This window comes from Schistosoma mansoni, chromosome 2 (genome assembly GCF_000237925.1).
Source record: "Schistosoma mansoni strain Puerto Rico chromosome 2, complete genome".
NCBI classification, from domain to species: Eukaryota; Metazoa; Platyhelminthes; class Trematoda; order Strigeidida; family Schistosomatidae; genus Schistosoma; species Schistosoma mansoni.
The window spans coordinates 17,389,978-17,413,490 of NC_031496.1; the positions used below are offsets into that span (position 1 = coordinate 17,389,978).

General features: G+C 33.5%; 1 protein-coding gene across 1 annotated transcript; it reads left to right on the forward strand.

The window, feature by feature from the left end:
- Positions 1 to 819: 819 nt before the first annotated feature.
- Smp_169040 (hypothetical protein) lies at positions 820 to 22,010 on the forward strand (the record flags this gene model as incomplete). Its single annotated transcript, XM_018795922.1, has 8 exons — positions 820 to 864; positions 4,127 to 4,234; positions 5,412 to 5,512; positions 7,653 to 7,764; positions 15,047 to 15,384; positions 18,355 to 18,502; positions 19,454 to 19,612; positions 21,416 to 22,010. 8 exons carry the CDS (start codon positions 820 to 822, stop codon positions 21,599 to 21,601), a joined length of 1,197 nt encoding a protein of 398 aa, XP_018650186.1. The 3' UTR covers positions 21,602 to 22,010.
- Between the last annotated feature and the right edge of the window lie 1,503 nt (positions 22,011 to 23,513).

The following is a 23,513-nucleotide window of genomic DNA, read 5'->3' on the forward strand; positions in this document are numbered from 1 at the left end:
CCTAATTATAATTACCATCTGATTTTGGATTTTTACTTGTAGCATTCTGCTTCTGCTATACTTTATTTGCTTCTCTCATCACAATATCGCAAACACGACCATCATGTTAATTTGTTATATATCTATTAGATGAGGAAGGAGGTGTTTGGGATTTTGTGTATTAAATAATGTAACACTCCAGTATTATTGAGTTTCTGATTTTCTGTTTGTATTAAAATATTCTACAGCTGAAGTCGACGTCTACAAACTGGACCAACTACTGTCACGAATACTCACTGTTAATTATTTCTGTTTCCCCACCTGCATATCAAAATGGAGACTTTTGCATCATATATTTCAGAAAAGCTGGGTACAGATGTTGCGTGTATTCGTCTACTTTTATCCATGTTCATGGGTTTGTTTATCGGCATAGCGCATTTTCGTCATTAATGTTTTCGTTAGGTTATCCTATCGCTTTTATATACGATATGAAGGCAAGTTCGTGGAGAACTTCCTATCGACATCTTTATTTGTTTACCTGTGGTGTCCTTTTATTCCTGTGGAATTTTGGTAGATTCATGTTGTCTTTATTGTCCTTACCTCTAGGTTTTGATATTGTGCATATGTTTGTTGGGATTTTTACGACACTGTTTGTTAATTATTTGTTTACGCACTCGAGAACTGCCGTCATCTTTGCTTTCGTGTTTAATATGGTTTGTTTGCAAGTAGATTTTAATCTCTACCATCTAAAAGGGATATTTAGTTATCGGCTCTCATATATGTAACCGAGGTACCTATGATATAAATTGGACAACACCGTATTGTGTTCTTTGTTTGCGAATGATTGGATTATCATGGGATTTGTACGATGCATCTAAACCAGAAGTAAGTATCGGTCACCATTGGTTTTGGGATTGTTTCGAACTATTTTGAGGTAAATTTCACTCACTATAGCTGCCTTGTTTGTTAGAATTTGGAGTATATTGGGTTTAGGATATCAAAATATTTGAAATCCCGAGAAGCCAAATAAATCCCTGAGTTGGTGCATGCTCCTAAATTTTCAACTCAAAATTTATAAATTTTTGGTTTCTCACATTTCTTCACGCATTACTGAAAATTAGTGGCGGGAGTCTCACGTGAAGTGGTCAGGATATCGGTTCATAATACATTCGACGTTTCACTGGGAAGTCACCGAAGTCAGTATTTCGAATTCGTTATCACGATATAGGATAGTGAACTCTGGATACCGGTATTTATTTTTTTACTGTTTAGATAAATTTTTAGTTATAAGCTCCAGGATAACATTAATTTCCACCCACTTTTCCTCCGTTTTCTTAGGGTAAGCAAGATTATGCAAACCTAGCATTTCTCCTTAATGTTTATCATATGTCAAGTGATTTAGTAGAGGTGGGAAGAAATCACAGCACTTTATATTTTGTTCATTGAGTCCGGAGAAAAACTTCACTGATATCTATAATCTTGATCCAAATAGTGTTAATAGTACACGCCTAAGGCCATATTAGGTTTCAAATCTGGAATCTACACTTTAAACATGTACTATAGAATGAGCCATATGATATATAGTTAACGAGTTTTGAATGGAACAAAATGTCCACTAATTTTCAATGTTGGCTACTATCAAAATTGTAATTAAGATTTAAAAGACTAATATCCTTAAGATATGGATCAATAAAGGAGAGTAGTATCTGAGGCCAGTCAGTCAGCTACAATGTAGGACCAGACACATATATGGATCGGTCGAAGTTGCCATACCTCACTAGCACAACAAGGTGAACACCAAATTCATAGTAGTTGTTAATTTGATGGTGGTAATATATAAAAGAAAGACTGTATATAAGGATATAGTACAGGAAGAAAGACAGATGTGAAGCGATTTCAATCTCACTGTTTAAAGGAAAACAGAGAGTGTATACATCTGCGCTATTGTGATCGATTCTGTGCCATGTCACACAGTCTCCAACCATTGGTTATGATAGTCACGCGGACCCCAACCAAGTAGTCTGCATCTACCAACATGGTTCAGACTAGAAGTTAGTGACTTCAAGCACTGATGCCACGTTTCGGTTTGGCCGCCCCTAACTTTCTTCCAACCATCGCCAATACTAGTCAGCATAACGCGTCGTAATAATCGGTGTTCAGGCATATGTAACACGTGGTCCAACCATCTAAGTTGACGAAGATTCACCTCACCAACTGATTTACCATCACTCCCTAATACCCTTAGTCTTACCTCACTATTACTTACCCGATGATCCTAACAGATGCTGGCAATATTTCTAAGACAGCTGTCATAAAATACTAGTAACTTACGAGTATCTTCTACTCTTAATGGCCACGCTTCACAGCCGTAAAGTAGGACAGAACGAAGTGCTGCGCAATATACTTGTCTCTTAATTGATCGACAGACGGACATATCGCCTTCACCATAGGTGACGTAAATTGGCAAAATTCAAACGAGCTTGTTGAATCCATGCAGAGATTTCGTCAGACACCAACCCATTAGGGCTGATCAGACTTCCAAGATAAGTGAAGTTGTCGACGCGTTCGACTACTTCGCTCCATATGCTTAGTTCAGGTGTTGACGCAGGCCAGTCCTGGAGCAACAACTTGCATTTAGGGAGGGAGAAAAGCATCCCAAACATCCTCGCTTTGTTACTCATTGCTATCAAAAGACTCTGCATTTTGTCAGCATTTTCACCAAACAGGAATATATCATCGATAAGTGGACCTCCTGGAAGGAGACCAATTTTTGAAGATCCAGCCGACGAGAACGTTATTTCCAGCAGTAGGTCTATGATGAAGTTAAACAAAAATAGAGATAGTATCTGAAAGATTTGGAGTCAAATGAATTACATGAAGTTACTATCAAAGTACTCATTTAAAGTCGGTTTCTAGTACTACTATCCCAGTCATCTAACAACATCACTCAAATAATTCTTAACTTTTTGATTTTGTGTCATTTGTTGGCCTGAAAGCTCAAGTTTCTTCCGCATTGGCAGCTAGGTACACATATCAAATTCACACAGTAATTCGTTACAGACATACAACAATACCCAATCCATAAAACCACTTTTGATTCATACTTTTTTCGTGTTATCTTTGTCATGCAATCAGTCCTGCTGATATGCTGGTAATCGTACTCATGTAGTATCTTGCTATTTATTTTCGAACACAAACGGTGGTATATGGAGGCACCAAATATATATGCGCCACATTTCATTCGATTTGTTTAAGGGCTAGAATACTGCTCGGGATCCGAAACCGAACCAGGTGGTTTTCTTAGGAGGCCACTCTCCGAGCCTTTGACCTAGGAGTCTAATCCACAAGACAAGGAGTCAACGTTGAGAAATGCAGTCTCATCGCAGCCAATGACAAAAAATAGATTCATACATCATTTGTTCCTTCAGGATACTGGGGCTCGTGTGCATCATCGGTTTGGAATCTCGGTTTTCCAACTCCCCTAGGTGAATCCTCCATATCCACAAATCCGGTTCAAGCGCCAGACATTTGCTTTTCGTCTTCTCCATTTCGTAAACAACACTCCCCCAACGAGTAGGTATTGAGTAGGACTTCTCTAGCAGTGGCTGGATACGCGTGGCCATGTGAGAGGATTTCAAGGAGAGCTGACTCTTCTCATCCTCAGCCATACGAGGGAATTTGTATACATATATTATAGCACATGATTCCAATGTTTCTTTTTCTTGTTCTTTGATAAGGTTTAATCCTCTCCGGTACTAAATGGCTCGTCCATTCGTTAAATAGCAGTTTACAGTAAAATACAAAACATTCATTGCATTCGTCAAAGGTACACCGCAGTGTTAGAGTGAAGAAAGGGATTTTAGTTAAGGATACCTGTAAGTGGTTCATAAGTTCTCATAACTAAAACTCCCAGAATATTAGAGTATGGGAGTCCTAACATTTTGATAAGACACAGGTTTTATGTAGTATGTATGTAAGTTAGTGTTAATGCCATCCAGAAATAGTTGTAAGGCAATCTTTTTACTCACTACAGCGTTTTGCCCCAGAGTTTTACAGATCTTCATTTGTAAGTCGTTGAAACGTCAGAGTTAATACTAGTTAGCTAGTATCATGCCAACTAAATGTTAATTTGTCTTATTTTCTCTAGAGTCAACGTTCGGTTTCTCAAAAAAAGTCAGCTTTATCTAAATTCCCTGGAGTATTGGAGACGTTAGCTTTTTCTTTTACTCCAACAGCTTTTCTTACTGGACCCCAGGTGAGTAAGGTTTTTTATTAGTTGCTTAAAGTAAATATATTTGGATCCGATTATTATTAATACCTGTCTGATTCGTTTCTATATCCTATTGCTCAGATTACTGTTCATTAATTGATTCTTTGTTAAATACTGAGTATTCTTTAGATATAATCATTAAAATCGAATAATGTTGAAGGGACTAGGGCAAGATTATTTGATGGCTTCATAGTAGTTTTTGCAGAACGTTATGCTGTAAGATTTATATTCTCAAATAAAATTTTCATGTTTCGTTTCGAAAGTACAAATGATTATGTATTGTCTATAATTATGATTTGATTGAAGGAAAACACTGATTTCCTTTTCAAATGACCTGTATCAAACTAGCTAATTATTCTTTTGTATGGAATTAAGGCATTTTTATTAGCTATGCTAAAACTTTCACTAGTTCGTTACGCAACATTGTGCATCAGCTGTTATGTAGAATGACAATCTGAGCTTCACTATCAAACTAGTTAGCCCAAAAAATAAACAGTCTGTTTATTTTGTTGTTGATATCACGATTAATAAGTTATGCTCATTACACTTGGAATCAGTCTGACTGATTTATTGTAGTTTTTAGGTTCAAACTTTTTTCCAGCTGCCTAATATTACTAGTTTCCTTATGTAGTGTGTGGTTCAAATCTGATTCTACCAGCTTGTACTTGGTTGCTATTTTGCATCATTAATTCATTTTTAAACTTCAAACAGTTTAGCTGTAACTATCTTTTCTGTAGAATACTCATAGTATTACTAGGTGTATTAAGATATATGATTGAATTATTCAACTATTGTTTTTTTTCGGCTAAATGTCTCTTCTCTATTATGTCAATTTACTTATTGTAACATCATATAGTTGCTTGATTATAAACTACTTCACCAATTAAATAGTTAACAGTATTCTTATACGAATGACTCTAATTTACTTGGGTTAGCGACAAACTACAATGGGTTAGGTTTTTAATGTTTTCAAAACTATTCACTGGATTTGCTACATCTATCCAAATGCTAATATAATATTCCTAACCAATGAGAACTAACTTAGCACCATAAAACATTTGGTTAACACTACTAAGTCAGTGACAGATAGAGAACTGCGTTTTATACAACTCATTAAAATCTACTTACCTGCAATTATGGTATTTTGTTTATATTTTAAAAGTTTCCCATGCGACATTTCCAAGCATTCATTGATGGATCATTAAGGCCAGTAGTCACCCTAAGAAAGGACACATTTAAATACCGTTTCATCTATAATGCCAAGTAAGTATTTATGTCCGTTTTAATTTAACCTTTTTTCATTGTCATTGACGACATGACATTTGCTGTCCGTTAAGTCCTTTAGTCTGAATAAATTTTTTACAAAGTGTGCCTTAACTATTTCGATTTCATTGCTGGATTTAATCTCACCAGCTCTCACATAAGGTATTGTTCAAAATGGAGTGAATAGATCTGTCATTAGGTACCGAGTTGTGTAAATTGATTTCAATAACTACTCACAACTCACTAATAGATTAAACTTAGGTTCAGTCTATGCAAATACGAAAAATTTGACTGCAATATGTACTCTAAACGTTTAATCACACATGTGCAGCAAAGGTTTTGATGTGTATTATTTATTGTGTATCACTAAACAACGTAATCCATAATACACAGTTCATCCGTTTTAAAACTTCAAATGTACATGCATCTAAACCATTCACAATCTGTCAGTGTCACTGAATTTTGAAAGTCATATAATTCTGTATTTATTTGCTTTACATCAACCTTGTCTTTCTTGATTTTTTTGACTTTATAATGATTTTCTTTCCGTGTTATTTTGAAATATACCATAAGATTTTCTTGTAAGTTCGATTTCTTAGATTACGTGGTTAGTTATTTGGAACTTACTTACGCCTGCTATCTCTCATGGAGGAGCATAGGCCTTTCACCGTCATTCTCCATCCAACTCTGTCCTCGGCGATCCTTTCCAGTTTTTTCCAGTTGCTGTTCATTTTGTTGATGTCTGCTTCCGATTCCCGACACAGTGTGTTCTTTGGCCTTCCTCTTTTCCGTTTCCCTTTAGGATTCCAATTTAACACTTGCCTATCTTAATGAACCAATCGCGCTCTACTGGCTGGAACAATCGTTCCTCAGGATCCCACCATGCAAGACAGGTCGGCTGAAGGGCAGGAAGACGAAAAGCACCAAGCTGAAAGTCCGAGGGTAGAGTCGTACTGTCGACTGTAGGCGAAACCGAACACCACGTCAACATGTAAAACATACAACAGTTTGTTCGTCAAACGAAAACCTACAACTAGAGGAATCCAAGATACAATAATTCTTGTATTTATTAGTTATACAATAAAAATATAAGTAGTAATAACCGGTAAAAGAGGTCCAAAAGTCCAGCTGTGCTCAATATTCACCTCGTTATATCGAAAGTACGGTACTGTATCCTGTACTATATTCGATCTAAATCTCTCATTGCATTTTTGGGAAATCCAGATTTTTTTAATCGTAGAAAATCAATACAAGTTTTCGTTAATATATTTTCTTCAAATGAATATAAACTAATTATTAAAGATAGCTTCGGTAATTTTGAACGCCGGAACTTGATTTATATCAGCTTGCTGCTAATTTTCATGCTATTTATTAGTATTTTGCCTTTACCATCCACGTATAAATACATCTTCTAGTAGAATAGAAAGTAGTTTTCTAAACCTGCTCAAAAGTTATGAATGTTTGAATGGATCATAGTGACAGAATAAAATTACATACTATTTAAAGACGACTAAAGACAAATACAGAAATATACAAGAAAAAAATACAAAGAGATATGAAGATAATTAAAGCTCAAATAGTGGAAACAACTGTAAAAAAATAGTTTTTGCATGCACATATTCGGGTTTAAATTGTTTATAACTAACAATTCTAAAATCCAAAAGATATGTACCCGTAAACCGGTAAGTTGGACTTATTCTTATAAATGATATCAAATGATAAGTCATCTGCTGGGTGATTATGGTCAACTACGTGTTGTAAAATGTAAAACAATTTACCTTCATGTTACTCATGTTTCTTGCCAGTAAACGATTGTTATAACATGGTTCAAAATCGTTCTCACTGTACCACGTACATTCGATATTCTCTTAGATCATAAGGCTCTAAATTACCCTGTAAGATTTTCGTACTCCACCAATTTATATTTTTTACTCTATTACATCTACTCTGGGATTGATCCTCATAATTTCATCTGACAATGTTAATGGAGTATGACAACTCGAACCTATGTACATGCGAGCCAGGTTCTACGTTGCATATGATTGAATGACTGATGATCAATTCTTAAATCATAACTTTTTCAGTCTGTCTGGTTTTTTTATGATACGTGTTACCTAATCATACTCCTTATGTGTAACAGGTTCCGTCGGACATTGAGTCGCTTTGTATTGGGACATTTTGGCTTAATTGTTTTATCGAAATGGTTCGCAATGTATCCTGCTGATAAAATGTTAACTGATGAGTTTCAATATGTTAGTTTAACTGTACTTTAAATATATGACTAATTGGTTTATGTATGATATTTCATATACACATTATGCTTTATGTAGTTGGGTTATTTTCTCATCTGTTTTATTTTCTTTTGCAAAGTTGTCATTGGTCATCAATTTCATTTGTTTAAATCAAACTACCCTATCACAAAATTTTGGCGGAAAAATATTCAAAACAGTTATCACTGTAAATTACTGATTTTTTACACGTAGTTTCATGTAATACTATTTCAGAGTAAGTTTATTTGAATAATATGTACAGAATTAGAAAATATCTTACACTAAGATTTCAATGAAGGACTATTTTCGCTTGAGAAGATTGTTTTGTACGGTTTCAATATCTTATTCCTAATCGTCTGCAGACATTCTTTGTATTATTTCATAACGCTTACAAATTATTTTGTCTTTGGCGGTATCTTGGAAGGGCGGAGATTTGTTACTCAGGTTAATGACAAGCGGAATTTCGTTCTCCGAATTGTATGTTTTAGTCATGAAACGTTCATTGCTCTTCTGAGAAACATAATCAGCACAAAATGTAAGTGAAGGTGAACTATCCACGTCTCCAAATTTCTCTGACAGTTTTTCCCGTCGACCGTTCTCTTACCTGGATATTTGTTTTGACTATCTCCCTTTTTGTCAACAATGACCAATGAAAATCGAGGTCTACATAACAAGCTATCAGTCGGATGTGAAGAAATTCAAATGACTGACTTCTGTTTGAAGTTTGTACTGATGGTGTTGTTCAGAAGAACAGTAAAAGCCTTGCGATTAAGACATCCAGCCTAGAGGACGAAGCTTTACAAAAATTGGCTGTATCTATTTCGTTGGTTTTGTCAGCCCGTTAATAACATATGTTTTAATAGTTGAATTGTGTATTAGTGATTAAAGCCCTTGACTGTTACGTCGCAATTCCTCATGATTGTTAATCTACTTCGATATGAAGAGTTGGGTAATATAATAAGATTTGGAATAAAATCTACCTTAAACCTGGTTACTGAAATCTGCTTTTGTAAATACGTTGCGTAAAGATTTAATACTTTAAAACCCTTTAATATTTATGTGTAGGTTTTCTTGTACTAAATTTTAATAATTTTCTATCATAAAGCAAATATACATTTTGTTATAGGAGCTGCTTAATCCACTGAGACATTTACATCTATCAACTCATTCCAAGCTGAAGTTTTAATATACTTTTTTTTCAAGAAATATTTTAAAAGTAGCATGCTTAGCTATAGATTAGTGATGTAGATCCTAGGACAATAGCTTTTACCTCTCAGTCTACTTCAAGTCTATCACAGTAAAAAAATGAGAAGAAAAATGAAATATACAAAACTAATGGAAGACATTAAAAATAAGAAAACTGAAAATTGGAAAGTTCAAAATACGAAATGCAGTGGATTGCAGTTATAAAGTTCTAAAATTACACTTATTATTTAGAATTATGGGAAGGAGAATTACTACCACGCTAGTAAAATAAATTGAGTGATTTCACTTGGCGTTCTTACCATAAATTTCGAAACATCGTGGGTACTGTAGTATGTACTTATCAAACTGGAAGTTATTCTTCGAGAATTGTTGTTTTGCCGTGTCAGGTTTCTGTATTGATTTCAACATCTTTTACAAATGTTGGTTCTGATTAAAATCAGTGCAGTTTCATTCATTTTCTTAGTATAAAATATTTCACACATATATAGCCTCCAACGTTTTGTCCAATGTACTAATTTAATTCTGCTTTTTAAATTCGCCTATGTCTGTTTATCTATGTTATGATTTGATTTAAAACTTTGAGTTCACTCACGGTGCCTATTTATACCCATCCATAATTTGCCGTACGAAAATGTAGTCAAATAAATAATCCCATTCTAATACTGTGTAAATTTTATCCTCATTTATTTGTTTGAGGTAACTTCTAAATTCAGGTGTATAGTCTATAGGAAATCAGTTCATTGATTTTTTTGTTAATGAATGTCTACCGATCAAGATGGCTTGTAGTAATTTCATATAATTTGATGACAGATTTCATCAGGGCCTGAGATCATGTAGGAAACCATTGTAAACCAGGGAGGACTGGGTGCCTATTTCAGTGTAGTTTGCGACTTAACAGTACCGTACAAACCCACTACCCTGAATATGAGGTTGAATTTCGGACATTCAGATCTCTGAATATAGATGATACATTCAGACTTCCAAGTCAAAATACGGTGGTTCACACCTCTCATTTTATGTTAGAATTTAGGCAGTTAAGCGCCAATGATTTTTTATGATTGTTTTTCTGTATCATGAATTGACGTGACAGTTAAATATTCAGTTGATTAACAATTAAGCTAAATCTCCACCGTATATAGTATAACTAAAGATGGATTACTCTGATATAACTTTGTACATCCTTATATTAACAATCTCTCAGTGGTTAGCCGTTTGATTTTCAGCCACTAAGTCACAAGTTCAAAACGCTGTTCATCTATCACGGTTTCGGCGAACGGCTAATAACACTAGGGTTGTGCCTCCAAGCAAAGTGTACGAATATGTCTACGGTAAATAAGTTGATAGTAGTAGATGCATGTAGTTCACATGACCGTTATAAAAATAACTGACTGCTCATGAATTCACGCTCGTATTTTTTGCTTCGAATGAAAATTTTGAATTTCTTTCATGCATAGTATTAGGTGCTGCTATAGTTGAATGCGTTTTTATGTTTTGTTTTGGATAATTGAAGTATAAATCAAATCACTATGTTACTGTTCTTCTTATTTTGTCATCCGTTATACTGTCACTTTCGTTACTGAAAACTTTATTTACAGGAATGGAGTTTCTTTTCACGTCTGCTTTACATGATAATATTTGGACAGATAACGTTATTACGTTACGTATCAATCTGGCTAATAGCTGTAAGCCTAAGTTTTGTGTTACTTTAATATTGATTATTTTGATTGAGATCATGAACCGATGAATACTAGACCACCATTGTAAACCTGGAAGGAATGAACGCCCGTTTCATCCTAGTGTGGGACTTCTAGTTGTAAATAATTCTACTAATTTATTGTGTCTAATGTACGTGCTTACAACTGTTACGCCCAATGTCTCGAGGTTTGATGAAGTCTAGTGAACGATAACTGCATTCTATCATAATTTATGTCGGTATTGCCCGAAGTTGATTTGCTAATGCCCGTCAAAGGGGAGTGTTATGATTTGACCTAGGCTATAGCCAATTGTTATGACTTGACCAAGGTCGTCGCTGATTCGTGATGACCTTACGAATTTAACAAGGACGTAATTCGCGTAAATTATCCACCAATAGAATACGACTTCTACGACCTTCACACTGTGACAATGACGTTCGATTAGTATGGGTAACCTAGCGCCCTTATTGGTCCTTATCCGCCCAACCCGTCCACTTGAGTCCAAAAACACCAATATCAGCCTCGGCAATACGAATCGTTTATTTCAAGCATACTTTGTTTATATATCAGACAGACAGGCCACATCATACCATAAAATAGAAAATAATATTTGTACAAAATCAAGCCAAACGTGGCTGGAAGCGTGGGAGACAGTACTCAATAAACCGAGTATAATTTAGGAACAATAAATCATATAATAATAATCAATAGGTCAAAATGAAGCTAATAATAAGATGAATATAGACATAGATAATCCAGTTACCGAATAGTTATACCATAGGAATATAAATAGAATAATAGTGTAATAAGAGGTCCCGTAAGTTATCAGTACTTACTTTTTCCTAGTATATAACACCTCCCCTTTTTTTTGAAGCATCATGGATAATAGCGATCCTTGGGATTTATTTTTATACGATTAGGTTTCCGTCTGATGCGCTGCGACCGCCTTGGGAGTGTTGTACACATCTTCTTTTTATTCAGGTCCTTTTTAATTCCTTTATCCGACTCGGTTAATATATATAATGGTACATCATGCTTTCTATCACTTCCTATCTCCCACTCCTGTCTGGTCGGCTGTATCTGGTTTGCATGTCGTACCCATATCTTTTGTCCAACTTTCACTTCATAAATAACTTTCCCTTTTCTTCGGACTATGATGCCAAATTTCCAGGTTGGCTTTACTCCCTGGAAATCTCTTGCCATTACTGCTTGTCCCACATTAAACCTTCTGGGTAAGGCACCATGCCTTTTTTTGAATTGCAGTCCCATTCGTTTATTCTTGCAGAGACTGATTTCAGGTTTTGGCTTCATTTGTTCCATAGGTATTCTAATCTTTCTCCCAAAAATTACTTTTGCCGGGCTTTCTTGATTTGTTGCTGGGTTGGGGGTCGCGCGGTAGCTTAGTGGAAATCGTTGAATTCTATCTTCTATTTCTCCTTCCCCTTCGGCTTTCTTAGTTACATGAACCATGGGTAGATCTCTAGGATTATTTGTGCACTTCGTCATGCATATTTCACTCAATGGAAGATCCCATAGGTTTAGTTTATCTATCCAATCTATTCCAATAAGGTCTAAGTCATGCCTGTTCGTTAAATAGCAATTTCCTGTGAAGTAGTTATCTCGAAATTCAACAGAGCATTTTATAATTCCAACAAGCTTTAATATATCTCCGGATGCATTTCGTGCAGTATGCTCAGTAGGTAATACTTGTGGACAACCAATTAAATTCCATGTTCGTTTAGAGATCAATGTGATATCTGACGCTGTATCCAATTGTAATCGGACATGAACACCATTAACCACTAATTCCACATACCTTCTTTTATCTGCCATACTTAGAGCTCGTGTAGAATATATACTGTTAATATATTTGTTTTGAAACTGGTGAGGACGCTTCGTCGGCTTTGATCTCAAATTTTCTCTAGTCCAGCAAACTGATTCTTTATGACCAAGTTTATTGCACACCGTGCATCTATGATTTCTAAATCTACAAAATCTTGAAAAATGCCACGCGCCGCAATACCAACATTTCGTTGAAGGTTTAGGAATTTTTGTGTGATATTTATAACTTTTGACACTGTTGTCGTTGACTCGTCTTAATAGCATGGACCGAATGATTAGATGGTGCAGCACTTTTGGTTTCTAACATAGCCGAATCCTGTTTCAAGTTTATTAATCGTTGACACTCACCAGTAACAGTTTGTAGAGTCATTTCTTCGTCATGTTCCATACGAGATAATAACTTCATGCGAACATCAGCATCACTGGGAGAATTCAGACCAGAAATAAATAATAAGCATTTAAATTGATCACTGGTTAACACATTTAATTTAAATCGTTCCGCCTGTAAATTTACTCTTCCGGCATACGTAGTATAATCCTCATCAGCTTCTCTAGTCAGTTGTAGACAATTATACCGGATACGAAATAGAGACATCTGTTCACAGAACATTTTATTTAAAATGTTAACAGTTTCATCGAAACTAATCTCTCGTGGATGTTTAGGCAGGATATGGTTTTTATACTTCTGATGCTCGTTAGGACCAAGTTTCTGTAAGAGCAACCGGACTTTCTTTGTGTCCTCCATAGCAGCAAATTCTACTCGAAAAATATCTTCAATTCTGCCAAACCATGCTTCAAAAGTGTGACCGCTGTCTGCATCGAAAATAAATTCTGGAATTGGATTAAGATATGACTCTATGCTTTTATGTTCTGGAATATCTTGCTGAATAGACATTTTCCCCAAAAGTGCTTCCAGGAGTTGTTGTTGACAAGCTAACATCTGTTGCTGCTGCTGCTGCAATATTAACTGTAGCTGTTCTGGAGAAATTGACATTTTTTTATTTTTTTAAAATGAGAATAATAATAATAAATCCAAAAAAACACCGGCAAATATTATGGATTATTTAATTCCAAAATGACGTCACCGACTGCTGTATTTTTTTCCAGAATCACGTCCCAATTCTTGTATATTTTTTTTTACCGAAATCCCCGTCGCCAATTTGTTATGATTTGACCTAGGCTATAGCCAATTGTTATGACTTGACCAAGGTCGTCGCTGATTCGTGATGACCTTACGAATTTAACAAGGACGTAATTCGCGTAAATTATCCACCAATAGAATACGACTTCTACGACCTTCACACTGTGACAATGACGTTCGATTAGTATGGGTAACCTAGCGCCCTTATTGGTCCTTATCCGCCCAACCCGTCCACTTGAGTCCAAAAACACCAATATCAGCCTCGGCAATACGAATCGTTTATTTCAAGCATACTTTGTTTATATATCAGACAGACAGGCCACATCATACCATAAAATAGAAAATAATATTTGTACAAAATCAAGCCAAACGTGGCTGGAAGCGTGGGAGACAGTACTCAATAAACCGAGTATAATTTAGGAACAATAAATCATATAATAATAATCAATAGGTCAAAATGAAGCTAATAATAAGATGAATATAGACATAGATAATCCAGTTACCGAATAGTTATACCATAGGAATATAAATAGAATAATAGTGTAATAAGAGGTCCCGTAAGTTATCAGTACTTACTTTTTCCTAGTATATAACAGGGAGGGTCCTAATACTCCACCGAATGAATGTTTCCCATCACCCCACCTACAAACTTAGTCGTACACTAAATAATAATTCGACATTTGTTCACTATCATATTTCAGCAGTTTACTATGACATACTATCATAAACATGATTGTCTGTAGTCATAACTGGATACTTCACCATAAAAATTAAATTGGCTACTTTGGTTGTGGCAAAAAAGGTCAACTTTTTGTGATGTTTGTTGCCTACTTTATTGGAAACTTTTCACGAAAAGTTTTATCTTGTATTTCTGCTAATTGGCAACATCTGAACCCATAATCAGAAAAACAAACGGATATCTGAAGTTTAGTCTTCGTTAAAGTGTTTTTTAAATACATCTTAATGAATTGTCCGTGGTTATTGTTGCTTTTAGTATTCGATTACAAGGTTTTTCAAATTAACACTAAAATCTGAGGGTTACTGAGTAGCACAGTTTGTCAGACCCACGTTTTCAATTGTGTAGGAATATGCCGGGTTGAGGGTGAAATTTTAAAATTAACACAATTTGATTGACAAGTATTAGGAGCTACCTCTGTATATTAAAAGATTCGAAGTCACTGTTATATTCTTCTGTGTAATCTGTTTGGAATCTACCAGTAGTACATGAGCTTTTCTTTTCATCTACTTATGTGGTATTTGACTTCAATTGGATTCTAGCATATGTACTAAATGTGATGTGCATTTTTGGTTTACCTATTCTAGTTTACACGATGTAATGCTACTTCATTTTACGAAAAGCCTGTTTTATTTTCTCCTAAAGGAAGGTTCTTGTGTTTTAATTGGACTTGGATGTACTGGTCTTGTTCATATTAAATCTAAAGGATCTATTCAGCTGCCCGATTTTATAAAAAATAAGGATTCTGACACGCTTACACGTGACGGTCCTGTTTTAAAACGTCGGGATTCTGCTGTGGATTGGTCTTTTGCAGATAACTATATCAAATCCCATGCGGAACTTTATGATCCTACACAAGTGATAGTACGTGAAGCTCCTCATACAGCCTGTGCAAATATTTCTTTAAAACGGTATATTTTCGCAACGAATACTGACGACATTGTTGCCGGTTTCAATATCAATACCAACAAATGGCTTTTAGAGTAAGTTTGTCATGTTTCCAGATTTATGAGACACTGAATCGACAGTCTGTTTATAAATTAATAGTAATTATTTCTTTTATGTGAAGATATGTAAGCGGTTCTTAAGATATCATATATTTTGGTACCAGCCTAAATATATGGAAGGCTTTGTAAGTAGATCACAGGCTTTATTACTTTTGCATTTCTTTTAGTGTAAAAGGCTTTTATGAAAAACCAAATATCATGTTTGATAACATCTATTCTATTTTATTATTATCTATCAAGTAATTAGTGTGGTTTTTGAAGCTAGCTTTATGAAAGTGATAATTTTTATTGATAGGTTATGGTATTTACTGTCAAATAGTCAAGGGTATTATTAGTAAATTGAACATGTATAATTTAATTAAGTTTTGTATCAAATTCCTTTTCTTTTATTCCGTGAAATGTGATGCTCATTTTTATTAGTAGTTTAAAGTGTGTATCTGAAATTGTTTGTAAAATAAAGCATCTCATGTTATTCATTACCAGTCAAACATTAATGTCAAACTATTTGGATTCACCAATCTACATCATTTATTCTATATAATAAATATGTGATGAGCAAATTATATGATAATTCATATGATATACCCTAACCATCACATTTTCTCTTTTATGCAGAATAATTCACTACTATTGTAATTAATTTTTTTTATTACATCTCGTTCGTTATTCTACAATGTGAACTGTTACACTTTTCTCTAAATATCTTATTATGCCAGAATAATAGGGTATGGGATTGGATACTATCAAATGATCACTGGCTACTGTGGTCTGTACTTTGATCCCTCTTGACTTCTTTAGTCCTTGATAAAAGGTCATTCTATTCACTAAGAAACCAAGCTAATCACGAGATCCAAAATTTCCCATCAAGGTGATATTTGTCGAGTTATTTAAAAAAATCATTCTGTATCTTTTAGGTGTCATAGTCATCCAAAGTTTTGAATGATAATATTGGAGTCTCAGACCTGTTTATTTGTTGTGCACTCCTAAAGTCGTCAGAACACGTATGTTTTATTTGTCATATATAGGATTCATCTTTTTAGTAGTCTAATAATGAGTAAGATTTCCAAAAGCTGTCAAACAGTCAGTGAGGAGCAGATCTTCAAATCTTGATGTTTCTTGTCAAACCAAAGCTTTTTCTTGAGCAAATGCTTTTTTTGTAAGCCATCTCTGATTCGCATAGAGAAAAATCTACATGCCAATCATTAGAGCTGATATAATATCTATGGTAATGATAACTAGTGAATAATTATGTTATTTAGAAATTCGGTAAAAGCTTCAAACACCATAACCCGGTGGAATTGATATAAACAGCTTCATCTTAAAGATTTTTCTAAAAATTTGTTAAAATAAGATTTAGAATTTAATATAGTTGTTTTTATAAATTACTCAAATATGTTTTATCTTCTGATGTCAAGATACTAAAAGACTTATTTATCAACAGATACGTATGTGTTTGCATGCATTTTAACTACTTTACTATGATATGGAGGGTTTGCACCACCCATGTCTTTTTTGCTTGGATTTTTAATACCTCAAATATATATATATATATATATATATACCTACATTTGAAAAAACAAGTAAGAAAGTTTGCGACAATTAACCGCGAAATAGTAGTTATTAGTTCTTGAATTGTAATTAGATTTTATTTGAGTGTATTTTTAATTTCACATTGATAGTAGTACCATTGTACTGTGTAAACTTGTTGGCATAGAATATTCCCTACAAATGACGGCAGTCTGATTAGCTTAGACTTAGTTTTTTAGATTAATCATTGAAAACTAAATGTTCATGGGGTTATATAATAGAGTTACTTCATTTTGATGAGACGTTAATATAATATGTAGAAAACAGACCCAAAATTTCCATAGTTTATTTATCGTCATCTTCATATTTATCTGTCAAATTCAAGATGATCACTGAATAGAATATGTTGAATTTATTTGCGTACTTTCGGTTAGTAAAACATCGATACTAAATATGTCTGTAATTATACTATCTCTGAAACTTAGTTTTCAAGACTGATATTACTCATTATAAGATAACGTATTATTGAGTTTATGTATTATGACGGAGTACACCTGTTTGTAATCAGATCAATAATATCTCATAGATTTATGTATTTGTCCAACACATATGAAAAGTCGGTTAATTTTTAGTGATACTGTCGTCAAGCTGACAGAATTTACCTATTTGGAATGTTGGTCAAATTTATTTCAATGGTGTTTCAGTATGTTCATTCTTTATTTAATTCGTAATGTTCAATATACTATTATCCTTGTCTTCTTTAAGTTCTCTCTTTTTATATTCTAGGTAATTTGTACTTGTATATGCTATTAGGTAACTATTGGAAATAATCATAGTTAGGGTCAGTAACAAGAGATTACAATATAATATTGTTTATAGGATGGACGTTCATTAGTAAAGAAAAATATCATGAGAAAATGTATCATGGTTTTTATAATCTTTGTGTTTATGATATGAACTGATGATTCTGTCCGTGATCTCTTAGTTGGTTATATTAGAGCCTATAAAATGTCTTGTGATTTACATTGATTGATCTACCTGGTGTTAATGTACCGAATCATTCTTCTTTTTTTTCTGAGTTTTTGGGAAAGATAAACGAGTTATAGAGTATTACATTAGACAACACTTATGGGTGCTCATTGTTATGGAGTTTAAAAGTAGAACGAAACAGCTGTCTAAATCCTCCTCTTTTTCGATAGTTCCACATCTAATATCAATCTATAGCGAAGAACGTCATCTCATTAAGTTAGTCTTTACAATCAACTGAAACTAAAATATCTCTAAATTAATAACACATACACTTTATTTAAAGATATGCTATTGAATAAAAAAGAAACTGGATTGTAATTTTGTTAAGAAATTATATTCCTATTAGCATTGTTACAAACTTCTGTTATATTTGTTGACTATGTTTTCTAGCTATGTTTATAAACGCTTACGTTTCTTGGGCAATAAAAATTTATCTCAATTAATATCATTATTATTTTTGGCACTTTGGCATGGCACATACAGTGGCTATTATCTCAATTTTGGAATAGAATTATTAGTAGTGACAGTTGAAAAAGATGTAAGTTTGTTTTGTTTTGTTTATACCCATATTTTTATGTGTTTCGCGATTTTTATTATTTCAGTGCTCACTTATTCAGTTAATTCTTTATTGAACTAATAAAGCCAGTGTTTGCAAGATAAGGTAGTATGGAGGTGCTACGTGGCGTGAATGTACGTAACAAATGTAGGAATTAAAAAAATAATGTTTTCGCATAATATTTAAAACGCATATAAAAGAAGGATATTATTGTCCTGAATATATATATATATCCTGTGGAATGTATCGAACATTAACTATGCTTACTTAGCGGTTACGCAGTCAACATCTTGAAAACACCTGTGATCAAATCTTTACAGTCCGCATACTGTGTTATCCACTTGCAATGATTATGTTACAAATATGTGAAGCTATACAGTGTGGACTGTTGTAAAGTAATTTTAATCTGATAGACAAGAAACATGTCATAAATCTCTCCCAGGATTCATCAGTCGCCTATTTTTAAGAGATGATAAAACTCTCAAGATGATCAGGTCAGCTCGTGCATCTTAGCCGAATGATCATAAAAAACATAGGACAATGTACTAATCAAGCTGATTCTCTTTTTGATCGTCAAACGAAACGTTTTGCAAACCACAATTATCGATCAAGACTCATTTGAGGAAAGTATGATTCAAACTTTAAATTACTTCAGATAGTATCACTATTTTCACTTACCACTGGTGTAAAATTTACAGGTTCTAGTTGCCTTGTTTCACATGGAGTTTTTCGCAATATCAGGTTTTCTAAAATCTAGCTCTAATATGTGATTGTTATATTCGTGTTTCTTGTATATACTAGTCTATTGCAGTGTCTCCAGGTCATTTAAGTTGTCTGTTAGGGTGTTCCTTCACTTATAATTATAATTGGTTTGACTGAATTATTCTTTCTCAATATATGTGTATATACTATTGTTGTTTTGTTTCTAATCAGTTTTTGTCTATACTGAAGAATTCAAAATATAATCATTTCTTTTATAAAACGTTTATTGGACGTGTGATCAGCAGTGTATGTGGCAAACTTCATATTTATTTTATTCTGGCTAGTCCAATGGTAGCGTTTTATCTGTTAAAATTTCGTCTATGGTTTTCTGTAAGTGATTTTATTGTTAATTATTTTAAATTGTCATATAATCTGAAACCAACTTTTTTATCAACTTAAATCATATTTTCCTAATAGATTTAGATATTCTCTTATCCTAAAGTGATATCATCTGCGAAATCATTAGAAATTAGTAGGTAGTGTAAGGCTGTGCTGTCCTAATTGGGGATTCATCATCATTGAGCATCTTCAGCCACATTCGTTACAAAACATAGAACCTTCAAGCCTCACAATAATCACCATCTCTTTTCATAACCAACTCTAAATACATTGGTGGACACATTACACTTCTTGCAATCAACTAAAGTCGGATTCCTCGTCAAATGTTATATTCGGATTCCTACTGCCTTATCTGACTCTAAAGATCATGTTTTTTCACTATTACTTTGAAAATCTCTTGAAGTTAATCATATGTGACCATGATGCTGTGCAGTTGTTAAATTGCATACTATACTATAGCGACTATCCTACAACCAATTTCGATCATTGTTAATTTTAGTTAAGCCTTTTTATTACCTTACTTAACAGATAATGTTATTAGAACAGTAACCATTCTTCTATTTCTTTGTACTGTTATGATCACCAGATCACATGACAGACTCTAGCTAAAATGTTGGTTGTTTAAATATCACTCGATGATTCATCCTCTCCTTCATGTATACATGTGTTCAAGTCCTATCATAGCTTTTGCTGTGCCGTTATGCGATTTGACTGTGAATTTGCCTCTGTATTTGCTCGCATACATACATTTACCTCTCTGCTTCAAATTCGCTTGATGTGCTTATAGCTTTGTGATCTGCGTTATCCGCTAATAAACTGTAGTCGCCGCTTCTTATTGCTTTCTGATATTAAACAGCGTGGGATTTATACAATAACGGTTACAAAAGTGATTGATCAACAAAGTAAAGCCACTACAATACAGAGCCATGTGCATACACGAAGTTTTTACAGTTGCTGATATTAATATTGTATTCGAACTTACGATCTGACTTGTACCTTGTAACTTCATGAGTGAGGTATTCTGAAGATTTTGTGATTTGTAAACTGTATATGAATTTCAGGAATTTCCGAAACAGTTACTGTGTTTATCAGATGATGTAATTGGTAATATTGTCTTCAATATTAGATAAAGTACCATTAGCTGTACTATGCCAGAAACAGTTTTGATTTATTTGATCTCAGTTTGCACGGTTTACTTCCTATATATTTGTTTTGTAACATTACCTATATGTTTTTTTATTACGATCTAACATAAAAGGCTTAAATATTTACTCTATGAGAAATGAAAGCTTCTTTACGCATTTAGATACAATTAACGTTGTTTCGTTCTCTACTTTCAAGCAAACATCGTTACCTTATATATATAGGATAGCCAAACCAGTATGTACTGTCAGTCCATAAAGTCTGTCTGTTTTACTGAGCTGTGTAGGTAGGTACAGAGTAGCGGGATAGCATTTAGCCATTATTGTAACGAATTGTTGTAGATGTTGTGTTATATGGGTCAGAATCAGTCACAATAGTGTGGACGCTTTCACTTTTTGTATTCCCTCAGATCTTGAGTTTTGAAATTATCTTCTACTTCGCTGTCCCACGAATTCATTCTTTCTTCTCAAACCATATTGTTTATCTGTAGTCTTTTCTATTATCACTGACTTTCTTTCTATTTCTACTACTTACCATCTCATTTTGATGAGGCATCTTAAACCAATGGACATATATGGCATGTTCTACATTGCACATGACTGACTGATGTATCCGTATAATTTACGCTGTAACTTTGCTTTTACTATTCAGGTATTGAAATCAGTCTATTTCATTGGATTATGGTATGTATTTTGGCCATTAATAAGACCAGCTGTCAAGTATCTACTACCACCATTACCGAAATCTCCATCAGAACAATCATCTCAACTGTCAACAACAATGAATGGTGATGTCACTCCCGTCATTGATCAGTTATCTTCAAGAAAACAACAGTGATACGATAGCATAATATATAATTGTATTTATTTCCTTATTGTGTTCATTAAAATATGTCAAGTATGTACATGTTTACGTACGTATCTACGTGAATACGAAGATTGAGAAAACTTGAAACTGTAACTTTATTATTGTTCACCTGTTGTGCCTTTTCTCTATCATGAGTAAATTAATATGACAAAGAAATAATAATTACTGGTTCATATTGTACGATACCATATGAATGTATATATGTTAGTGTACTTTTCATCGTATTATTTCACTTCACTAAAAGAATACATTGAGTACATTTATTTTTAGATTGTTCAACAAAGTTTTTTTTAAAATAATTAACAACAATCCATATCAACTTTAACATTTCAATTTTTATTCTTTTTTTTTCATATCCCATTAGACTTTTCCATGTGTTTTTCATTAAGGTTATTAATTAAGACTATAATTGCCTATAATAATAGTAATAACTATTATTATTATTATTGTTACTATTATTGTTATCTGTTAAACTTCTTTTTCCTTGATGAACTGGATATAATTTACCTTGAAACAACTTGTAAAAGACTATGAATAGCTTGGATAATCAATCTATACTGTAGCAGTACTTTTAAGTAGTTTTACTTCTATTATTATTACTATTCTTTTTCTTCTTCTTCTTCTTCTTCTTCTTCTTATTATTATTATTATTATTATTATTGTCTTCTTCCATGTTAAATAGGTTAATTTATTTAAACATACTCTGCATACACTATGTACTTTCACTTTGTATGTATTTTCTCTCTTGTTATTGAGAATTATCAAATCGTTTATTCGTGTTTTTCTCAATTCCTTACCATTTTATTTCTTCCACTTTCTGTTTCACTCTTTCTGTTATTTATTTTTTTTTCATTAGCACACCTACCTCTAAATTTACACTTATTCATTTTTTTTATTTCAATGTGATATTTTTTTAAGAAAACAGTTTTGTTGACCACCAGTACTAATCATATAATACAATTTCACTAGTGTATAGCTAATTTTTTATTGAGCGATACCGTTTATATATATATATGAAGGTGTGGATATCAGTCGGTTATGTATTCCTCCATGTTTACATAATTTTTCCCCTAAAGTATCATTTATTCTTCATTACTGTTAATTTTAACGAATAGTACAGAGAGGTCAGCGAGAAAAGTAGGTTATTTTTCCATATTTTCAGACTTTTGACACATTATTTTGGTTAAATTATAGTCGAACAATATTCTCTCAGCTTTAGTTTTATTCTATCTTTCTTCTCTGACCTGTTATATTTTGCTTATTTGGAGGATTTAATATCAACTAAGTTATGAAGTTATCCGATCATTTATAAATTCATGTATGTTATTTTATAAATATGACGAAAATCATCATTATACATTTTTCATTGCCAAAATAGTTTTCAGATATGATTATTCATTTTTGTTTGGACTTTAATTGATGAATCCAATTAAGTGAAAGTTTATGGGCTATTTATGTGTACAGTCCTTATAAAATAATTGTTACACTTAGTCCAACACATGAATCTTTACTTACGCCGTAGAATATATTACATAATATGGGTGGTCAGAATCGAGATAGCTTCTTTCGTTTTGTACACACAACTCTGTGTGGGTTATCGCCGACTTTGTTGGACTACTAAACGGAACTCTTTCCCGTTTCGTCGAATATACGTGACGGTTTATTAGTTATGTGGTCACTGTGATTTTCCACACTCGATCTGGGATCAGGGTATCGCGAAGTGAAAATACGAGTTTAGGAGAAAACTCAACCATTCTCTGTATTACCCTCACAAGTATATGAATTTGAAACAATGTCTTATGATCTGTTCCCTATTGCATACGCAAAAATGGATTCAAGCTTACGCCTAGTAAATATCAGTTACTGCAAAGTAGAGTACCAT